The following is an 18,962-nucleotide window of genomic DNA, read 5'->3' as shown; positions in this document are numbered from 1 at the left end:
TATAGCAACAGACAAAAAGCAAAGAAAGACGATGAAACGAAATAGATTTTAAATTAACATTTTTTCGGGGAAGGAGGCGCGACGAAGCAACATCTGCCTGATGACTCAAAGGCAAAAGGAGGATTATTGTGTTTCCTAGAAAATCCGAATGTTATGTAATGCACGAAAACATTATTTACGACAATTGGAAGTTAATTGCAAACAGTTCACAAAAGGGTTTTCCAAACAACTTTTTATATTCCTTTTACAACTTGTTCACACTTTGTATTGTCAATTAAATTAATTTTAATATGCCAAACTTAATAGATTAATAAATGAATTATAAAGATCTTTTCAATATAAAACTTATTCTTAATTAGACCCTAATCGTCTGCTTTTTAATAAAAATAATTTTTCAATATTTTATTTCTTATTTCTAATGTCTTTTCTCTAGTACTTTCTGTTTATTAATTCTATTAGAAATATTTGTAAATTATAAATATATGAAAAATGCGACATCTAATTTTGTATTGCTGAACTAATTTATTAGTATCGTAACTTTCTGACTAGCTTCAAGGAAATGCTGAAAATCTTTATAATTAATTAATTTTGATAAATTAATTTACTAAAATAATAACTATATTTGTAATCTGTTTGCGTATAATTCGTAAATACTATAAATTTGTTTTCGTGCTGCAACCAAACGCACAACTAAGATCCTACAAGTGTCAAAGAGATTGGTTGCTAGGAAACATGAAATAGCAACAAATTGTTAAAGAATAATTATGAAAACTTTGTTGAAAGTGCAGAATTAAAAGCTAAAAGATGAGGACGATTCCGAAATGGACGGACAGTATACAGGATGTTGAGAAGCAGGAGCAATGGTGATTATTATTATTGAATTGTTGCCAGTTTGTTATTTATGCATCATCTTTTAGCGTTTACGATTTGTGCTTCAATCCTGAAGGTACGCAGCTAATTGTTGCCAGTGGTAACAGAGTATTGGTCTATGATACCACTGATGGAACTCTGATCCAAGCCCTGAAAGGTCATAAGGACACTGTGTACTGTGTGTGCTATGCAAAGAATGGACAGAAGTTTGCAAGTGGTAGCTCAGATAAGACTGTGATCATTTGGTCGAATAAATTGGAAGGTTTGCTGAAGTACAGTCACAGTGATGCAGTCCAGTGCTTAGCATACAACCCGCTATCAAATCAGTTGGCTTCCTGTGCTCTGACTGATTTTGCTTTCTGGAGTGCTGAGCAGAAAGCTGTGCAGAAGCATAAGATTAATTCAAGGATCAATTCTTGTGCTTGGACGAATGATGGACAGTATTTGGCTTTGGCCCTGGGAAATGGAAGTATTTCAATCAGAAATAAGGTATATTATTATAATTAAAAGTGTAATGAATTATATATTTATTTCTTTTTTTTTAGTTGGGTGAAGAGAAAGGGAGATTTGAGAGACCTGGGAATCCTTCAATATGGGCAATTTCTTGGAGCACCTCATCTGATGATCAAGACACTTTATGTGTTACTGATTGGAACAAGACATTATCATTTTACACTTTGGGTGGGAAATTAATTGGGAAGGAACGAGTTGTCGGTTTTGACGCACTGAAAGTGAAATATTTTCCGAAGGGCGAATACATTTTGATTTCTGGAAGCAATAAGGCTTGCAACATATATACCAAAGACGGAATTAAGCTGGGAATGATTGGGGATCAACAGCAATCTTGGGTTTGGTGCTGTGCCGTCCATCCAGAAGGAAATTATATTGTAAGAGAAAATGCAATGATTCTTAATTATTTTATATACCATTAATTGCAAATTTTAGGCGATGGGTTGCCAAGATGGTACTATTGCATATTACCAATTAGCATTTAACACTGTCCACGGTCTATTCAAAGAGAGGTACGCTTTCCGCGAGAATATGACTGATGTGATTATTCAACACTTATTAACTGAGCAGAAGGTGCGAATCAAATGTAGAGATCTCATCAAGAAAATAGCGATTTACAAACACCGATTGGCTGTGCAACTGCCCGAACGTGTGGTGATTTACGAGCTGTATTCGAATGATGCCAACGATATGCATTACAGAGTTAAAGAGAAAATAACGCAGAAGCTGGATTGCAGCTTGCTAGTGATATGTAGCGAGCATTTGGTGGTGTGCCAAGAAAGGAAATTGCAGAGTTTATCATTTGCTGGCGTTCAAGAAAGGGAGTGGATCTTGGAGAGTCCTATTAGATATATTAAAATTATTGGAGGACCTCCAAGGCAGGAAGGGCTTATTCTGGGTTTGAAGAATGGACAAGTCTGGGAAGTCCATTTGGACAACTCGTTTCCTTTACTCAAAGTAACGGTAAACGCTCCAATCAGATGTCTGGATTTGAGTCAGAGGAAGCAAAAGTTGGCAGCGGTCGACGAGACTGGCTTGTGTCAAGTTTTCAATACCAAAAACGGTGATTTATTGTATCAGGTTTCATATGAAATAATTTAGTCGTTAGTAAAGAATATAATTTACACCTTCACTTTCAGGAACCAAATACTAATAGTATAGCTTGGAATACCCAGTACGAAGATATGTTGGCGTTCAGTGGACCCAATTTATTATCGATAAAAGTTGAAGATTTTCCAGCGCACAGGCAGAAGTTGAATGGTTTCGTTGTGGGTTTGACTGGGTCTAAAGTATTTTGTTTGAATGGATCAGCAATGACCACTCTTGAATTACCCTTGAGTGCTCCTATGTACCAATACATTGAGAAGAAAATGTTTAGCGAAGCCCATAAAGTCGCGTGTTTAGGTAAAAAATATTAATCTAATATGAAATCAAGTTGTTAAAACTAATGTTTAATTTAGGTGTAACGGATGGAGATTGGGAAGAACTGGGGCACGCTGCGTTGGAGAACTTGAATTTCGATATAGCTCGACTCGCATTTGTAAAACTGCAGGACTTCAACTATCTGGAATTGATCAGGGATATGTTGGAACGAATGAAGAAAGGAGACAACAATAAGGAAGTTATGATCGGAGATGTTTACGCTTACAGGGGGAAATTTAAGGAAGCTGCAAGGTTGTATCAGAAGGCAGGACAAGAACATAAGGCGCTCACTATGTACACAGATTTGCGAATGTTCGATCAAGCGCAGGTTAATTATTGATGTTTTATTTAAATATTCAAAATTTAATTTATCGTTATTTTAGGATTATTTGGGATCTAACGACAATAGCACCTTGATTAGACAGAAGGCGGATTGGGCTAGAAACATAAACGAGCATAAAGCGGCAGTGGATATGTACTTGTCCATTGGTGATACTAAATCTGCCATTGAGATTTTGGGGGAGCAAGGCTGGTCTGAGCAGTTGATTGATGTGGGTCGTAGACTGGATAAAGCTGAACGTGTCTCTCTACTGGCAATTGCCGAGCACCTGAAGCAGCTAAAGCAGTCCGGGGCTGCGGCTGAAATTTACAAAAGGTTGGGAGACTCTGCTGCAGTTCTGAAACTGCACGTGGAGGCTAAAGAGTGGACTCAAGCATTCAGCATCGTCCAGGGCCAACCGCAACACAAGGAACTAGTTTACGTGCCATACGCCCATTGGTTGGCTGAAAACGATAAGTTCGTTCAAGCCCAGAAGGCGTTTCATAAAGCTGGTAGATTGGATGAAGCGTACAAAGTTTTGCAGCAATTAACCGAAAATGCTGTGGAAGAGTGCAGATTTCAGGATGCCGGTTACTACTATTTGATCTTGGCCCAACAGTGCTTAGATTTAGCCAAAGAATCCAGGTATTGATTTATATGATTTACATTGAAGTAAAGTAATACAGCAGGTCAATATTGTAGCTCCAATTTCGATGAAATGATTACCAAATACGTGCAGAATGAGAGGCTGGCCGGGATTTACTACGCTTACCACTCGTTGCATCGTTATTTAGAAGAGCCATTTACGTCGTTCATGCCCGAAGCTCTTTTCAACATTGCGCGTTTCTTGATGACCGAGACCAACCAAAAGCGGCCCAAAGGCGTTTCCCTATTGTATCCTTGTTAATTTGCACAATTAATTATTCATTTGTTTCTCCGAAGAAATTCCTTAATAATGGTTAAAGCAACATTCTGTATTGCCTCTCGAAGCAGGCGCGGAAACTGGGAGCGAATAAACTCACGAAGCAATTACTGGACAAAATGCAAACCATGAAGATTCCGACGAAATTCCAAGAACAAGTGGAAGTGGCGACAATCGCCGCGAGGGCCAAACCGTTCAGCGACCCCGAAGATCTTCTGCCCATGTGTTATAGGTGCTCCACTTATAACCCTTTGGCGGCGACGGGAAACAGGTGCGTTAATTGCGGACAGAAATTCGTGCACTCGTACGTGAGTTTCGAGATTTTGCCGTTGGTCGAGTTCGTGTTGGAGGAGGGCATTAGCGACACGGAGGCGGTTCGCTTAATAGACACGCCTCCGTCCGACATTAACGAGGACGAGGATCAATGGAAGCAGGAGATCACAGAAACGCATCAGACTTTACAGTTGGATGGAAATTTTAACAGAAAATCTAGCGATCCTTTCTCGACACGTCTGAATCTAGATGGAAATGACAAAGAGTTAGCTTCGATCGTATTGGGTCGCAACGATTTATTGAATATCGATAGCTCCACGGTTTTGGTCTGCAAGTATGAACCTCCGTTGAAATACCAGTTTTATAGGAATTTGTTACCCGACTTGCAAATAACCATGTGCGAGTATTGCTTTAAAGTATGTAATCGGCCTTAGACTTATTCTCACAAACTAAACATTTGCTTTTTTATAGGCCTTTCACGTGGACGATTTCGAGTTTCAAATGCTGCAAAAAGGCTATTGCCCTTACTGCAGATGTTCACCAGAAGCCAATATGAACTTGGATTCTACAGATGATCTCTTAGGGATTTGAAAATCCACACAAATATTAACTAATCCGTCCACTTACAGTTTAAATGATAGTTACTCTTAATTATATTTCTAGATGAAAGTATTTAATAAAGATAATACATATTTGAAAAAAAGTATTTCTGTAACTAAGCAATCCATTCTTCAATTATTATATTTTACTGATATTCTAAGCAATTAGTAATATATGAAAGCCTCTTCTATTTCTACCAGCTGGCAGAGGTGGCGCATATGAAAGCAATAAGATAGGTTTAATTTATTGGAATTCAGGCAACCAAACATACACATATTTAAATTTACCGCTCATAAAAGCTCCCTCTGAAGGAGGAAGTGTAGAAGATGTAATTTCCGGAGGATAAAAGCTCCACCATCGCCATACTTTTTTCATTTTCCGATTGGCTTGGTAAGTGTGAACATCTATTTATTTATTATATCTATTTTTTTTTTTTAATATTTTGGTAATTTGTATAAAATTATTATTTATTCATTTTAAATTTGTTATGAAATTGTTACAAAGTACTCTACGTTTGATAAATATTAATTTTATAACCTCAATTTGAGCACGTGTTTTTGGCGTCCCATGCATTTAGTTTCTACCATTAAAATATTTAATAAAAAAGATACAAACTGAAGCCTAATACTAAGCTTATTTGAATTATTTTTTTTAATAATTAATTTTTGTTACAGATCTTCTGAAAATGGCTGCTGAAACAAATGAATGTGGTGGCATTCTTGATGCTGCTACAAGAAAATTCAATTGAACGAAAATTATAATACAATGCTGTAGTGCATTGATTATGGAAATTTAAGTATGAATTTATTCAACTAGAGATGAAGACAATGGTCATCACCAGAGAACATCTTCCTCCCATGTATAATTCAAGGTAAATATTTGTCCTTTAGTTTCACAAATGCAAGAAATTGATTTTTGTGATTCAAATTTAACAAATTTGAATTAAATGATGACTAAACTAATATCACCAAGATCGATGATATCTATGATTAAACCATTTGCTACTCTGAAGCAATCCAATTCATAAGAAAAATTGATAAAATAAAAATTTATTTATTTTATATTAAAACAAAATTTATTGTTACAGATGTGGAGTTAATATGGGCGAAGAAAGGAAATGAAGCTGATTATATTTTAATGTAAGTATATTTTATATTATAAATTTAAAAAAAAAGTGTAAAGTTCAAATGATGATCCAATAATGATAGGAAATGCCGGCTGATACATACATGAAGCCAACATACATTTATGTCTGACAACTATAAAAAAAATTAAGAAATGTTTATAAGATTATGAATGAATCCTAATAGTTTGTTTTTATTATTTACAGATAGTTCTGGTTAATTTTGGAATATCCATGTTAAATGGATGATGGAGCTGCAGCTGTTAAATATTTCAGGTTTGTAATAAAGATAATTTATATGTAAATGTGTATTTTATTGTTATGATGACTTTTGAATCACCAAGATCTCTGAGTGTCTATGATTACAATTTGCTACTACTGATGCACTTAAGTCAATAATAATAATTTTATTTCATTAGATTTATTTTTAATGTTTTTTTTTCTTTAATTTCAGATATTTCAACAACAAACTCCAAAAATGTATTTGATATTTAATAAATAATGAATTCTATCTGACACTTTCTTTATTTGTCCCTTTGTATTATTACTGCCTGTTTGGGCAATAATCTTGCTCTAAAATTAAACTGAACGTGTTTTATTTCTGATTTGATAGATCTTGAACTAAACTTCGTAATATTAAATGGACGATAAATGTTTTCCATACTTTTTTATACACATCGGTGTACGTTTGGTTGCCAGTTACAAAAAAACATGATTAGAAAAATTGTTAATCTAATCTTGCAATGCTTTAAATTGCAAATGAAAATATTTTAAAGAAAATTTGAATTTTCAGTAAATGTTTTTTTTTTTTTCGAAAACAGAAACTTACAACAATAAATATATTTACATTTTAATATCACAAATTTGGAAATTAATACTTATTTAAATAGGTTTGCTGTAAAATAAATACTGGACTAGAGTAGAAATGAATTCTTCCTATTTACAGTGCTTGTTTTAGAAATGGCCTTCCAAGTCGGGCCTGGCCTGCTGCGAAGAACCATCAAAGTGTTCCTCCTTTTGCACCTTTGGTATCACATTCAACTCGATGGAGACAGCCTCGTTGCGACAGACCGGGCATATCTTGTCTTCCAGATTGATGCAGTTGCCGTGGAAGATGTGACCACATCCCCACACACTGATTACTTGTTCTTCGCTCTTCACCTGTTTCAGATGACTTTGGCACATATTGCAGATGGTCCTCGCCACGGACAAACCCTTTCCACTCGCACACAAAGTCTTCGCCAATCCTGTAATGATAATAATCATAAATAAAATAAATATTGTAATGTAAGTAATCCACCTTGGTGCAAATCTTTTCCGAGTAATTTTAGGGTCGTCGTTAGCACGTCGATGTCATGTTGGCAATCAGTTAGGATGCCTTTGAGTATGCTTTTTATGTCGCCGAAATTAGCGTCGGAGACCAACTCAAGAAGTTGGGCGGGCGGAACGTGCGGAGCAGCGGAGTGGAGCAGTTGTCTTAAGGAATAATTGTTTGAAGTTCTCGGGTACTTCAACAACGCAAGCCACAGTGATTGGCTCGTCTCCGAATCCAAGTGGTCTGCGCCTCTAATGCACAGATCCACAGCCAAATCAGTCAAATTATGCTCCAGTAGTAAATCTAAAGCCTTGCGGAACTCTCCCATCTGTTCCAGCAGCAAAGCAGCGGCCGAATGTATTTTGTTTCTTTGCGTAATCTCCAAAGCCTTCTCTACTCGACAGAATCCCATTTGCAGGAAACTGCAAACAGCGTCCACATCTCTGGTGCACATCAACTCCAAGTAGGTTTCGGCCATCTTCGGCGAGATCTTCACTTCATTTAGAATTAACTCTCTGGAAAAGACGTACAAATCATCACCATCTAATAAATTGTATAAATCCTCGATGGATTCCACAAAATGTTCGATAACGATGTCCATGCACTTCTTGCAGTCTATCGCGATCAGCGATTCGAAGTTATCCAAAAATTGATCTCTAATGCTCCTGTCCGTATCGTTCACGTAATTCACTATATAATTGAACACGTCGTTCTTCCGATCGGGGTCCTTCAGATAGCAAGCCAGGATGTGCGAGTAATCCTGCTTCAATTCGTACACGTATTCGGCGACCTTAAAACAGTTCGATTGCAGTGCTATTTCGAGCAATTGGTCGGTATCGAAATGATTTAGTTTTCGGGCGTTCAGCAAATCCAGCCACGCCTGTTCTCGTTCGTTATGATCCCTTTGACTCAAAGGCTTCTCCGTGATGTTCGTGAGACTGTCGATCACGGTATTCAGATTTTTCTCCTCCACTTTTAGATTGTTCGAAGTGACCAGACGCGCAATAAAGCACGCCAAAATTGTGATTTGGCTCTCCTGAAATGATGCAATTACTTTCAATTTATTTAGTCGATTTATTTTGTTCACTTACATCGAATTCTGGTGGCGAGACGATGAGCATCAGAATTTCCATCAGACGCTGCCTCTGCAGCAAACCCATCTCGCCTGAAAATTCATTTTCGGTGAAGGCTAATTTAATTACGTTCAAACACTCTCTAATGTTGTATTTTAGCAATGCTCTTAAATATGGATACGTCTGCTCGTCCTCCCTGGCACTAACCGAATGCAAAGCTTCCAAGCAACGGAGTACATCAAACTTTACGCGCAGTATCTCGTCTTTGGGAATGCTCCCTTTCGGATAACCCAACCCAGCTAGGCAAGCGCTTATGTAGACCAAAAGTGTGTTGCCTAGAGCGTGATTGTCGGGTGTGAGCTCGTCCAGGAATTCGGTCAAAGGACCGGTATAGTCATTTATGGTTTTTGTGGTAATGTGAATCCAAGCTTCATACAGTTTTCGTTTCTTGCAGATGCTCAGCACCTGGTGCAGATCCAAGCAGCTCAAATCCAACGAAAGGATAAGGTTCTTTAGGGCAATGAGATCAGATTTTTCGTTTAAATACGCGACCAACGCTTGCGTCACGCTCGGCGATAAATGGGTTAGAGCTCCGCAATTCACATGATCCGTTACGATCGTAAAGAACAATTCGCGATTAGCGTGATCCGTTGATATGACGTCCCACAGGCCATTGCACAAAACTTCGCTAAAATCAAAATACGTTACTTATGATGTGCGGATAAAAAGCTTAATCTAAAATTACTTTTTCTGTAGCTTGACGCAGCAATTGATCGCAGCTGCAATGCTTTCCTTCTCCATGAAATGTTTGCTCAACGAAATCAAGTATTTTTCCAATAATGCCGTAGTGCTCTTTTCCCGATTCATACCTTCATCTGCAGCCAAATTCAAAGCCTCCGTCCATCTGCCTTGATCGCTCAGATACAGCAATCGCTCGTGCCAAGTCCGCAATTTTACCATGTGAACAGCCCTTGTGCCTAACACCAAGAGCTGATCTCCACGGCTGGATAAGCTGTTGTAGCACGCCCTGTCTCCGGCTAAGGCGAACGCCTCGCTGACTCCACCCCCAACGGCGAGCGCTTTGAAATGGGCGGAGCTGTACACTAAACCCGCACTGTTCAACTCCAGGAATTCCAACTCCTTCTGCGTCCGCACTTCCACCAACCGCAAGTTCTCGCCGGTATCCAATATCGCCAAATGCCTATTACCAATCCAATGTATAGCCGTCATTGAATACGATAGCTGCACGCTTCGCAACGACGATAACTTCATTTTGTTCTTGTTCACACCTGCAAAGGTGATTCGCGTGTAATTCAGTTCGGAGCCTCGGCCCCAGGCCAAAACTGGTTGCCAGCTCTTCCCCACCAGCACAAGCTGCCAACTTATCACCGGCAAAGACGTCGGTATCCTAGGCAACTGATGACTATACAACACCCTCAGCCTCGGTTTCACCGTTATGATTATAATCTGAAAACAACGCATTACATACTACACTAATTCGTGTAAACTTTCAACGCTTACTTTCGACAACGTGGCTAACGCCACCACAATAAATTGTCCTAGCATATCCGGGGCCTGGGTAAGAGGTTCGAAGCAGCAGACTTCACCTCTGGCACCAGAAAATAGGCATTTAGAGTCCCAACTCCTCACCCCCAAACGCCTGGAGAAGTTTAGCGAGAAAACGCAACCGGACGAATCTCCAATTAAAGCTAGACTATTCGACGACGTAAAGCGAAGCTGCAGCACCGCCGTTTGGGGGGCGTGTGCATCTGGTAAACGCCTCAGAACGTCGCCGGTCGATGTATCCAACATTAAAATGTAGCCTCTCTCAAAGCTGAAATACAAAATAACAAAATGAAACCATCAATAGGAATGGTTAAGTTTAAACAACATTTACCCAACCAGTAATCTAGTTGAATCCAAATTGAATGCCAAAGCAGAAATTGCACCTTGATCATTGGAGATGTTATCATGAGAGCACCAGCACAGCTTCTGTTCAGTATCAAAAGCCAAAACATATCCATGTGATGTGCCCACAGCCACATATTTTAAACTATTAGTTATTACTGTGGGTAAACCAGCATTGACACGATCCTAAAATAGTTTAATTTAAGTAATTATTATCGAATTGATACTTCCAGTTGAGCCTCTTACATTTGCTGAAGATATTTGTGAAGAGATCCCTTGCAGAATGCAATGATATAGCATAGACCTAAATCTCAGAGTTAGACTTTGCAGGGAGTGCAAGGAAGTGCTATCACTACCTTCCTCTGATTCCATGTCCCATAGTATGGTTTCCAACGAAGGCAAGTCAACTGGTGGAAGATCAAATTCAGCATCATTCAACTGAAATTTAGAGTCAATTAACTTTAATTGACTAAACATGATAAGATATAACATACTTCTTTGAAATCCAGCATTGATTCATCAGAATCCTCAATGATAACTTCATCGGTTTCAGAACCCATGTTGCCTTCTCCAGCAAACAATTATATATCACAATAAAACAATAAACTAATCCTAAATCCTAGTTCAGCTTAAAAACTAAGTTCATTTGGGGAGTACTAAATATTATATTTACTTTTTAAATGTCATTTTCTCACGTTGGCTAAGACATCAGTAATCTTCTCATACGAAAATTACAAACATATTTAGACTTTGCTTCGTCGAAACCGTTAATTACTTTTAATCGTATCGGAAATCATAAATTAATTACGTGTTTCTATTTGGATTTCACTAAATTCGTATTAGTTTGGCGACACTGAGGAATTTCAAATTTGGCGCAAAGATTCGATGCAACATGCAGCGCCCCCTATTTCAAATAATTTTGACGTCTTCCGGTTTTGCTGTAGCCATCTTTCTTTCATTTACCGTGCTTTGAGGTGAGTGTTTATAGTGAGCGTTTTTTGGAGAAAATCTTGTTTTTCCAGAGAGTTTTTGGATATTTCAGTACTAAAATCAACAGGATTCAAGTAATGTATCGTCTGGTTCAATAAATTCAGGTTTTTCAAGCTAGTAATTATTAAGTTTTCACGAAACTAATAGATTTATACCACGTGTTGACGTTTGTTTTTCTAAAGTATGGTTATATCCACTAAAATATCCAAAGACACTTGATTAATAATTTCGATATATTAATTTTTTGCAATTATTTATATTTTTTGTTTGTTTTTGCAGGGCAAAATGAGTACCCATTTAGTTTGGAGCATCATCCGCAACAACAATGCCTTCTTGATCAAGAAGCGCAATATCACCAAACCTTTCAGTTCTGTAAGTACGTAATTTATTAGGCGAGCGAATGAGTGATTGGAATCGATTTGATTTTAGACATGGTAAATAATAAATGTTTTACTTTCTAGGAACCTCAAAACTTGACCAACTTGCACTCATACAGGTACAATGGTTTGATCCACAAGAAAACCGTCGGCATCGTTGACGCTGCTGACAAGAAGGGATTCACTGTCGTCATGAAGAAACCCAAGAAGATCGTAAGTTTAAATACACAAAAGTTATATTGAAATAAATATGATAAAACATTATTTTTGTTGTTTTAGAACAAACCCAGGGAGAGTTTGGCTAAGGTCACAATGAAGGCTGGTCCCCGCAGGTCTCTGCACAAGCTGAGGCGTTTGATGAAGTTCGGTAAATACCGTACAGATTTGACCAAGGTAATTGATAATCATAATCTTCCCTATAGCACATATTATAACTGTTGTTATCTTTGTTTTAGGCTGCTCTCCGTAGGGCCAGTGCTATCCTCAAGTCACAAAAACCAATTGTCAACAAGAAGAAGCAAAAGCAGGCCAAGAAGCCAGAATAAATTTTATAATGTTTAAATGAATAAAATAATAATTGAAAAAATATAAAAAATAACCTTTGTTTATAATTAATATATTTACCTAGAGCCCCACATGAAACCCTACTATTATTACTACTATTTAAATAAAGAGATTTATATCAATTGATATAAATTTTGGCCTTTTTCGGCAAATTTTGTTGGTTTTTTGAGGATCGAACCAACGACCTTTCGTATCAGATTTTCGTGATACAGGTGACCATAGCAACACGGGTACGGCCACCTTAGTTAATTTAATTTTTTTGAAATATAAAATTCAAGTTTTTAATAGAAACGATTTGTAAGTTTTTAAAAATATTTTTTTAAATTAATATTATATACCTCTTAACAATAAAAAAAAAATAATAAAAACTTAAGAATACTCCATTTCCTCTACGTCAGGCTTGGCGGTGTAAATTTTCTTCAATCTTTCGTATTTCAATTGGTCCTATAAGTATAACAAATTGTATTAGATTACAATTATTATATTGAGTCATTTAAGTTACCTCATCGGAAACGGAAGGTCTAATTTTTGCGATGGCTTTGGTAAAATGTTCTGTTGTTACTAGAATTGCCTTTTGCATGTCTCCTTGCATCATAACTTCGCGAAGAGCTTGCACTCCGGCCTCCCTCACAAGGGCTGCTAAATCCGCTCCAGTGTATCCTTCGCAGCGATCGCATTTACCAATTTGCTCCAAGTCGACGTCGTGTGCTAACACAGGTCTAGTTCCGTTCTGAAAATTAACAAAAAAAGAAGTTGATTTTGCTTTGCGATAATTGAGTTATCTAGTATTACTTTGGTGATGGTTCTTAAGATATCGACTCGTTCATCAGGACTTGGCAGTCCTACATATAAGATCTTGTCTAGACGTCCGGGTCGCAGCACCGCAGGATCCACGATGTCAGGTCTGTTGCTAGCAGCTAATAGGTAAACACCTTCTCTGCCCTCAACTCCGTCCATTTCTGTTAACATTTGATTAACAACCCTCATGGTCGCTCCTCCCTAAAAAATAGTTATATAAGATATACCCAACAATAAATGATTGAATTATTACCTCTCTGGAATCGGAACGTTTCGGACAAAGAGCGTCGAGTTCATCAAAGAATATAACGCAAGGCGAGGAATTTCTGGCCCTCTCAAAGCACAATCGAACTGCCCTTTCACTTTCACCAACGTACTGTAATCAATAATATTGATTAATATTGATTGGCGATGTTAAATGTATGAAAAGCATACCATGTTCAATAATTCTGGACCTTTAACGGAAATGAAATTGATTCCAGCCTCGTTTGCAATTGCCTTTGCAAGCAACGTTTTACCGCATCCCGGTGGACCGCACAGTAAAACACCTGTTGGTGTGTTCAAGCCAAGAGATTTGAATTGATCTCTGTGTCTTACTGGAGCCTAGAATATTTATAAAAAGAGCAATTTAACAAAAACGTTTTACGAGTAAAAGTAATTTACCAAAATAGCCAATTGAAGTTCCTCCCGAATGTTTTTAAGAGATCCAATATCCTCCCAAGTGACGTCCGGCACTGTGGCAAAACCTTCTCGTTTCGCGGATGGCTGCACGCATTTCAAAGCTTTCGCGAAGTCTTCGCTATTTACGTAAAGATTATCCAACTGATCCGTGGTCAGAGGAGAGGCGTTGTGCAACCAGTTCAACAGTTCTTCCAAATGCGTCATGTTCTTCATTTCCAAATGTGTGCTATTGATTATGTTAGACTGTTGAGCTACGACCTTGTCTACAGTCTTCGAATCGTCGTCGCTCACCACCACAGCCACATCGGCCAAATCCGATTTGTTCTCATCGTCCACGACGATCTCAGCGTCGCTCTTGGATTCCGTATCGTTGCTTCCGTTCTCCTGACAATCCACAGAAGATTGCAGCGCCATGGCCTGCTCCAGCTTCTGTTTCTCTCTAAGATCGTTAAAAACTCTGCTCACAGCGGCCAGCGCAGCTTCCCTGGTCAAAGCCATCAGATCGGCACCGACGAAGCCGGGCGTGAATTTTGCTAAACTACTGAAGTCGAAGTTGTCCTCGAGTTTCAATTTCGAAGTTAACACTTTCAGAATATGAAGTCGCGCATCGCTGTCTGGAATTCCCAAACACACCTCTCGGTCGAATCTTCCTGATCTCCTTAACGCTGGATCCAAGCTGTCCGGTCGATTCGTAGCTCCAATAACAAGTACCTGATCTCCGCTTTCGTTCTTATTTAAATCTACAAATAACGATATAAAATATTTTTAATTTTCATAGAGAATTAATTAGTTACCATCTAGACAAGTCAACAACTGAGCTACGATCCTCCTCTCCATATCCTTCTGCGCAAATTGTCTATTTGGAGTGATCGCATCAACTTCGTCTATGAATAAAACGCAGGGCGCGGAGACTGCAGCCCTTTCGAAGAGTTCCCTTATCCTTTCCTCGCTTTCCCCTGACACTCCAGCCACCAGTTCTGGAGCTGCCACTTTCAGCAAAGGAATCTCCAATTCGCCGGCAATTGCATTGGCAAGTAACGTCTTGCCACAACCAGGTGGACCATGCAACAGAAATCCTCTAGGAGGAGATATCCCTATCTGCCTATAAACTTCCGGATGTTTAATGTGTACAAGCAGCTTGCAAACGTCCGTCAACGTTTTATCCATTCCTCCGAGATCTTTGAACGATACTTTGGGTTCCTCCAAATTCGGCGTGACGGACGATCGCTTTTTCTTCGGCGTCGACGTCATATTGACATCGGGTTTACGCTTCTTCCCTCTATCATTAGTATTTGTTACTGGATCAGGTTGATCATCATCTGCCACTTTGAAAACATTGACTTCGTTGGGAGCAATCTTTGGCAAGAACTTGTCAAGGAAATGTGGCTGCACCTGGCTGGTGGTCGAAGTGGATGGGCCATTGGACTTGTGAGAGTCTTCATTATCCTGGGAATCATCACTGCTGATGTCAATCAGCTCATTCTCATCCAACGGTTTAGGGGCATTGTTCCTGCTATACATCTCCATGATCTGATTATTCATTGAATTGTCAGCCTGGAACATAGTTAAAAAATTGTATTACATTCAGGTGAAATGTTGTGGTTTGCTTACATAATTGATAGTATCATCTTCGTTGACTTCTTCTGAAACCTCTTCAGAGTCACTACTATTGCGTTGTGAGTAGTCATGTATTAACATGGAGTACGCTTTTTTGATGAGGGCGCGAAATGCAGTTCGCTTTCTTTTACCATACTCCCGCGGATACTTCCTCTGGATCTCCTCTGCCATTACGTTAATATCAATGTATTGATTGCCTAAGTTCGTCTCTAGATACTGAAAACACCAAAATATGCATTCCATGTACATCTAATAAGACTGCCTGAGGGGACAGTGAATGAAAATACCTTCTGCACCCTCGGGATTATGGATGCATCTGAGAAGTACATGTTGCGGACCATTTTGGCCCCCTTCGAAGACGTGTTCACAGGTAATACTTCGATCTCTTGATACTTGTTGATTCTACGCATGTTACGACGAGAACCACCCCCTAATTGCTGTATGCAATCTACGCAAACATTACATATATTGCAGAAAAAAAATACAAACAAGTGAACACAACAAAAACTAACCTCTATAATATTCGGTACCTTCCTTCCGCGCAACTATGAAGCAAGCTGTATTACATCGTCTTCTAACTTCACACATCTCAAATGATTTTTACTCCAATCTACCTTAAAACGAATTACAATTTTTTATATTCGATTTACGACCATACATAAAACGTACTTATTCACCAAACGAATATTTATCTTTTGCTATGGTCAGCAAAACGAAAGAACAATTGGTAATTTGTAAAAGTATTAAGTTTCAATTTAAATTCAAATTCTCCAAGATTTAAAAACTCAAAGTTCAATAAATCACTTCAGTATTTTAATTTATATATTTAAGATAAATTCTAAGATATCCATAAAACTAATTGAAACAAAGCAATTAATGAGAATTGCAAATTAACCGGTTTTCAAAATCTTTTCTTGTTGCGATGTTGGTTATCCTTGCTCATGTAATATTTTGACAGATTTGTTTTGGTTAGGTAATAAGAGGTTTTTTTGGGTACTTCTGAGTGCGATAATGGCCTCGATTTTAAGGCAATTAACGAGGACAATTCGTTCACCTATTGTGCAGAACAGAGGTAGATCATACAATTACTCTTTGATAGATACAAATACATATGTCGAATTTCAGTGGTTGCCAGCAGCAATGGGCTTCGATTCAAAACTACTGCACCAGCAGAACCCAAAGAAGAGACCAGACGTAAGAGCTACCTTACGATAGGTGGTGGAAGTTGTGTTGATGATTTTGCAATGTTTTAGCGACTGTGCGCAAGTTTGATCCTGCCCAGCGTGAGCAGCTGAAAGATTTCGGACAGTATGTGGCTGAATGCATGCCTAAATATGTGCAGAAAGTTCAGCTGACTGCTGGAGATGAGTTGGAAGTTCTTATTGCCCCGGACGGTATTGTCCCCATTTTGCAGTTCCTCAAGGATCACCACAATTGTCAATTCACCAACCTGACTGATATCGCTGGTATGGACGTGCCTAGCAGGCAGTTCAGATTCGAGGTAATTCGCTTGTAAATTGCGTTAACTGGGAGATCTAATTGCAACGTTCTTATTAGATCATCTACAATATGCTGTCGGTGAGATTCAATTCTCGCATCCGCGTGAAGACCTACACCGACGAATTGACCCCGATCGATTCCTGTAACGATGTTTACAAGGCGGCTAATTGGTACGAGAGGGAAATCTGGGACATGTACGGCGTGTTCTTCGCCAACCATCCGGATTTGAGAAGGATCCTGACAGATTACGGGTTCGAGGGACATCCGTTCAGGAGGGACTTCCCCCTTACCGGTTACGTGGAGGTGCGTTACGATGACGAGAAGAAGAGGGTGGTCATCGAACCTCTCGAGTTGGCCCAAGAGTTCAGGAAGTTCGAGCTGGCCGCCCCTTGGGAGCAATTCCCTAACTTCAGGAATGCCCCGGCCGCCTCCGAGGAGATTCCCATCAAGGATGAAGAGAAGTGAATTGTGTAAAATATATTGAGAATAAATCTAATGTATATTAAATAAAATATTATTTAAATCTTTGCTTTGACTTTGGTTTTTAATGCAAATGTTACATTTGTTTGTGGTAGGGATGGAAGGGAAGTGATTACATCATTTACAATTAACACAAATCGTAAGACTCGCTAATATTTAATTCAACTTTATAGGCCCACAGAATATTATGGTTACGGTCCTGGATATGATATACTTTCATCTTATAATCTATGTATTATTCAGATTTATTACTAAAATAGCTTCCGCTTCAGCTCCCTACGAAGACGAAAAATTATACTAAAATTGAAACATCTTACACATATTATAACCACGATTATTTGGGCTATTCAATACATATTTTTTTTTTATTAGATTAGATGAAAGCTGAAATAAAAAAAAAAGGAAACGAAGAAGAAAATATTACACGTGAAAAATATTTACAGTAAAAGTAAAAGAAGAAATATACATTTAATTCGTAATTATTATTTTTTTCTTTCATTAAATGTTATAGTTAATACATATATATTTTTTTTTTGTTCGATATATATATTTATACATATATAATTATTATTAATATTACAAGTAAAGAGTTTGTCGAGTCATAGATCAACATGCAACATTATTGTCAAAGTATTTTCTTTCTCATAGTTTCTTTTTAGAAATAGAATAGTATAGAAAACAATAGGTAGAATAATATATATATAGTATATGAGACTGTTATCTACAATTAAACATTTATCACTAAGTACGACAATTTTACATTATTTCTTGGTCTCTTCGAATATGATTTTGATATAAGTTTGATTATAAATACATTATTTTTAATTTGTTTTGGTTTTTAATATACACATAATATGCTGGTTATATAATTACAATCTAGTAGAGAAGGAAAACAATAAGATTTTCATTTTTTTGGAAGGATCAATAAATTTTCTTTTGATTCAAATTACGTGTGTTAGTTGTTGGTTTTAGGCCACAAGAAATGAAGAGGAAATATTGTTACATGTATATAGTTTAATTTGAAAGTTACTTAAAGAAGAGCGCTCTTTGGGTAATCACCTGGTTCACTCTTGATCTGCGAAGACTATTGCTTTTCGAGAGCGATCGAGATGGTCGTGGTGATACATACCCTGCGTACGTGATGGATGCATGTTATTATATTCATGGTAAAGTATAAAATCTAATGCTATAGGATATGGAGGTTTTCACAGTTCTTGAATTTCGAATCTTCCTTGCCGAAGAGCCACGTGAACATCTGACGGGCCTTCATGCTCGCCCTGACGACGCCTCTGCTCTTGTACCACTGCTGCTGGCTGCCGTCCCTGTCGTTTTGGAAACTCTTCAGTCTAATTTGGGTCAGGATTCCGACGAGCAGTTCGTCCACGTTGTGATTGATGCCGACGGAGATCTCGATGAACTTGGATCGGAACGTGCAAGCCAGACACTTGCCATCTGCAAAATAAAAAGTATAGATTCTTGAAGTTTTTGCTGTCTAGATCAGTGATTCCCAAAGTGGTCTATATCGACCCCCAGGGGTCTATAACAACCTGCAAGGGGTCTACGTTAGCGAAAAAATAGGGGTCCACGATAGTGGATCTCAACATACACTGATAGTACCTA

The 18,962-nt window shown here is 38.2% G+C and overlaps 6 protein-coding genes and 1 long non-coding RNA gene across 11 annotated transcripts in view; 4 read left to right on the top strand and 3 right to left on the bottom strand.

Moving 5' to 3' along the window:
- Positions 1–706: 706 nt before the first annotated feature.
- LOC108560665 (intraflagellar transport protein 122 homolog) lies at positions 707–4,966 on the top strand. Its single transcript, XM_017918310.1, has 10 exons — positions 707–863; positions 918–1,359; positions 1,416–1,757; positions 1,816–2,460; positions 2,520–2,784; positions 2,841–3,130; positions 3,186–3,766; positions 3,824–4,015; positions 4,087–4,732; positions 4,788–4,966. The coding sequence occupies exons 1-10, from the start codon at positions 805–807 to the stop codon at positions 4,905–4,907; spliced, it is 3,582 nt and encodes a 1,193-aa protein (XP_017773799.1). The 5' UTR covers positions 707–804; the 3' UTR covers positions 4,908–4,966.
- Positions 4,967–5,251: 285 nt separating this feature from the next.
- On the top strand, positions 5,252–6,515 carry LOC108560660. The gene is made up of 5 exons (XR_001890992.1): positions 5,252–5,306; positions 5,591–5,787; positions 6,004–6,055; positions 6,247–6,315; positions 6,494–6,515. It is a non-coding gene; the product is annotated as an uncharacterized LOC108560660 (long non-coding RNA).
- A 362-nt stretch (positions 6,516–6,877) lies between these two features.
- LOC108560664 (vacuolar protein sorting-associated protein 8 homolog) lies at positions 6,878–11,133 on the bottom strand. Of its 2 annotated transcripts, none has more exons than XM_017918308.1 (8): positions 10,830–11,133; positions 10,582–10,773; positions 10,325–10,521; positions 9,949–10,261; positions 9,173–9,894; positions 8,446–9,115; positions 7,340–8,390; positions 6,878–7,286 (listed from the first exon to the last, which is right to left on the bottom strand). In XM_017918308.1, the coding sequence occupies exons 1-8, from the start codon at positions 10,893–10,895 to the stop codon at positions 6,994–6,996; spliced, it is 3,504 nt and encodes a 1,167-aa protein (XP_017773797.1). In that variant the 5' UTR covers positions 10,896–11,133; the 3' UTR covers positions 6,878–6,993. The 2 variants fall into 2 exon arrangements, with proteins under 2 accessions (XP_017773797.1, XP_017773798.1); XM_017918309.1 differs by having other exon boundaries at positions 10,582–10,742; positions 10,830–10,896.
- A 122-nt stretch (positions 11,134–11,255) lies between these two features.
- LOC108560659 (60S ribosomal protein L28) lies at positions 11,256–12,297 on the top strand. Of its 2 annotated transcripts, none has more exons than XM_017918301.1 (5): positions 11,256–11,309; positions 11,605–11,697; positions 11,787–11,915; positions 11,982–12,095; positions 12,158–12,297. In XM_017918301.1, exons 2-5 carry the CDS (start codon positions 11,611–11,613, stop codon positions 12,245–12,247), a joined length of 420 nt encoding a protein of 139 aa, XP_017773790.1. In that variant the 5' UTR covers positions 11,256–11,309; positions 11,605–11,610; the 3' UTR covers positions 12,248–12,297. The 2 variants fall into 2 exon arrangements, with proteins under 2 accessions (XP_017773790.1, XP_017773789.1); XM_017918300.1 differs by lacking the exon at positions 11,256–11,309 and adding an exon at positions 11,316–11,399.
- Positions 12,298–12,609: 312 nt separating this feature from the next.
- LOC108560661 (nuclear valosin-containing protein-like) lies at positions 12,610–16,052 on the bottom strand. 3 transcript variants are annotated; one of them, XM_017918302.1, is made up of 10 exons: positions 15,875–16,049; positions 15,650–15,810; positions 15,357–15,578; positions 14,540–15,299; positions 13,728–14,485; positions 13,500–13,667; positions 13,318–13,440; positions 13,059–13,265; positions 12,769–12,996; positions 12,610–12,710 (listed from the first exon to the last, which is right to left on the bottom strand). In XM_017918302.1, the coding sequence occupies exons 1-10, from the start codon at positions 15,948–15,950 to the stop codon at positions 12,636–12,638; spliced, it is 2,778 nt and encodes a 925-aa protein (XP_017773791.1). In that variant the 5' UTR covers positions 15,951–16,049; the 3' UTR covers positions 12,610–12,635. The 3 variants fall into 3 exon arrangements, with proteins under 3 accessions (XP_017773791.1, XP_017773793.1, XP_017773794.1); XM_017918304.1 differs by lacking the exon at positions 15,357–15,578 and having other exon boundaries at positions 15,875–16,052; XM_017918305.1 differs by lacking the exons at positions 15,357–15,578; positions 15,650–15,810 and having other exon boundaries at positions 15,875–15,943.
- Positions 16,053–16,290: 238 nt separating this feature from the next.
- On the top strand, positions 16,291–17,390 carry LOC108560662 (NADH dehydrogenase [ubiquinone] iron-sulfur protein 3, mitochondrial). Its single transcript, XM_017918306.1, has 4 exons — positions 16,291–16,434; positions 16,488–16,556; positions 16,616–16,863; positions 16,920–17,390. Exons 1-4 carry the CDS (start codon positions 16,374–16,376, stop codon positions 17,325–17,327), a joined length of 786 nt encoding a protein of 261 aa, XP_017773795.1. The 5' UTR covers positions 16,291–16,373; the 3' UTR covers positions 17,328–17,390.
- A 787-nt stretch (positions 17,391–18,177) lies between these two features.
- The window catches only part of LOC108560663 (GTP-binding protein GEM-like), a 1,931-nt gene continuing 1,146 nt past the window's right edge, over positions 18,178–18,962 (bottom strand). The window contains exon 3 of the mRNA XM_017918307.1: positions 18,178–18,794. Coding sequence (XP_017773796.1) covers positions 18,529–18,794 — 266 coding nt within the window. The 3' untranslated portion in view covers positions 18,178–18,528. The remainder of the gene's footprint in view (positions 18,795–18,962) is intronic.

This window comes from Nicrophorus vespilloides, unplaced genomic scaffold (assembly GCF_001412225.1).
Source record: "Nicrophorus vespilloides isolate i.1.1-1 unplaced genomic scaffold, Nicve_v1.0, whole genome shotgun sequence".
Lineage (NCBI taxonomy): Eukaryota > Metazoa > Arthropoda > Insecta > Coleoptera > Silphidae > Nicrophorus > Nicrophorus vespilloides.
The sequence above is the reverse complement of the archived record's forward strand: the minus strand, read 5'-3'. Positions and strand labels throughout refer to the sequence as shown.

What these genes read in the sequence shown, in the direction of transcription:
- LOC108560665 (XM_017918310.1), top strand. Translation starts at nt 805, where the DNA reads ATGAGGACGATTCCGAAATGGACGGACAGTATACAGGATGTTGAGAAG. An exon ending in CCCAAAGGCGTTTCCCTATT is followed by an intron (nt 4,016 to 4,086) that starts GTATCCTTGTTA and finishes TAATGGTTAAAG; the next exon opens with CAACATTCTGTATTGCCTCT. An exon ending in TGTGCGAGTATTGCTTTAAA is followed by an intron (nt 4,733 to 4,787) that starts GTATGTAATCGG and finishes GCTTTTTTATAG; the next exon opens with GCCTTTCACGTGGACGATTT.
- LOC108560664 (XM_017918308.1), bottom strand. Translation starts at nt 10,895, where the DNA reads ATGGGTTCTGAAACCGATGAAGTTATCATTGAGGATTCTGATGAATCA. An exon ending in CACAAATATCTTCAGCAAAT is followed by an intron (nt 10,522 to 10,581) that starts GTAAGAGGCTCA and finishes AAACTATTTTAG; the next exon opens with GATCGTGTCAATGCTGGTTT. An exon ending in TCTCGCCACCAGAATTCGAT is followed by an intron (nt 8,391 to 8,445) that starts GTAAGTGAACAA and finishes GCATCATTTCAG; the next exon opens with GAGAGCCAAATCACAATTTT.
- LOC108560659 (XM_017918301.1), top strand. Translation starts at nt 11,611, where the DNA reads ATGAGTACCCATTTAGTTTGGAGCATCATCCGCAACAACAATGCCTTC. An exon ending in TGAAGAAACCCAAGAAGATC is followed by an intron (nt 11,916 to 11,981) that starts GTAAGTTTAAAT and finishes TTGTTGTTTTAG; the next exon opens with AACAAACCCAGGGAGAGTTT. An exon ending in ACCGTACAGATTTGACCAAG is followed by an intron (nt 12,096 to 12,157) that starts GTAATTGATAAT and finishes TCTTTGTTTTAG; the next exon opens with GCTGCTCTCCGTAGGGCCAG.
- LOC108560661 (XM_017918302.1), bottom strand. Translation starts at nt 15,950, where the DNA reads ATGTGTGAAGTTAGAAGACGATGTAATACAGCTTGCTTCATAGTTGCG. An exon ending in AACTTCAATTGGCTATTTTG is followed by an intron (nt 13,668 to 13,727) that starts GTAAATTACTTT and finishes TAAATATTCTAG; the next exon opens with GCTCCAGTAAGACACAGAGA. An exon ending in TCTTAAGAACCATCACCAAA is followed by an intron (nt 12,997 to 13,058) that starts GTAATACTAGAT and finishes GTTAATTTTCAG; the next exon opens with AACGGAACTAGACCTGTGTT.
- LOC108560662 (XM_017918306.1), top strand. Translation starts at nt 16,374, where the DNA reads ATGGCCTCGATTTTAAGGCAATTAACGAGGACAATTCGTTCACCTATT. An exon ending in ACCTATTGTGCAGAACAGAG is followed by an intron (nt 16,435 to 16,487) that starts GTAGATCATACA and finishes GTCGAATTTCAG; the next exon opens with TGGTTGCCAGCAGCAATGGG. An exon ending in GCAGGCAGTTCAGATTCGAG is followed by an intron (nt 16,864 to 16,919) that starts GTAATTCGCTTG and finishes CGTTCTTATTAG; the next exon opens with ATCATCTACAATATGCTGTC.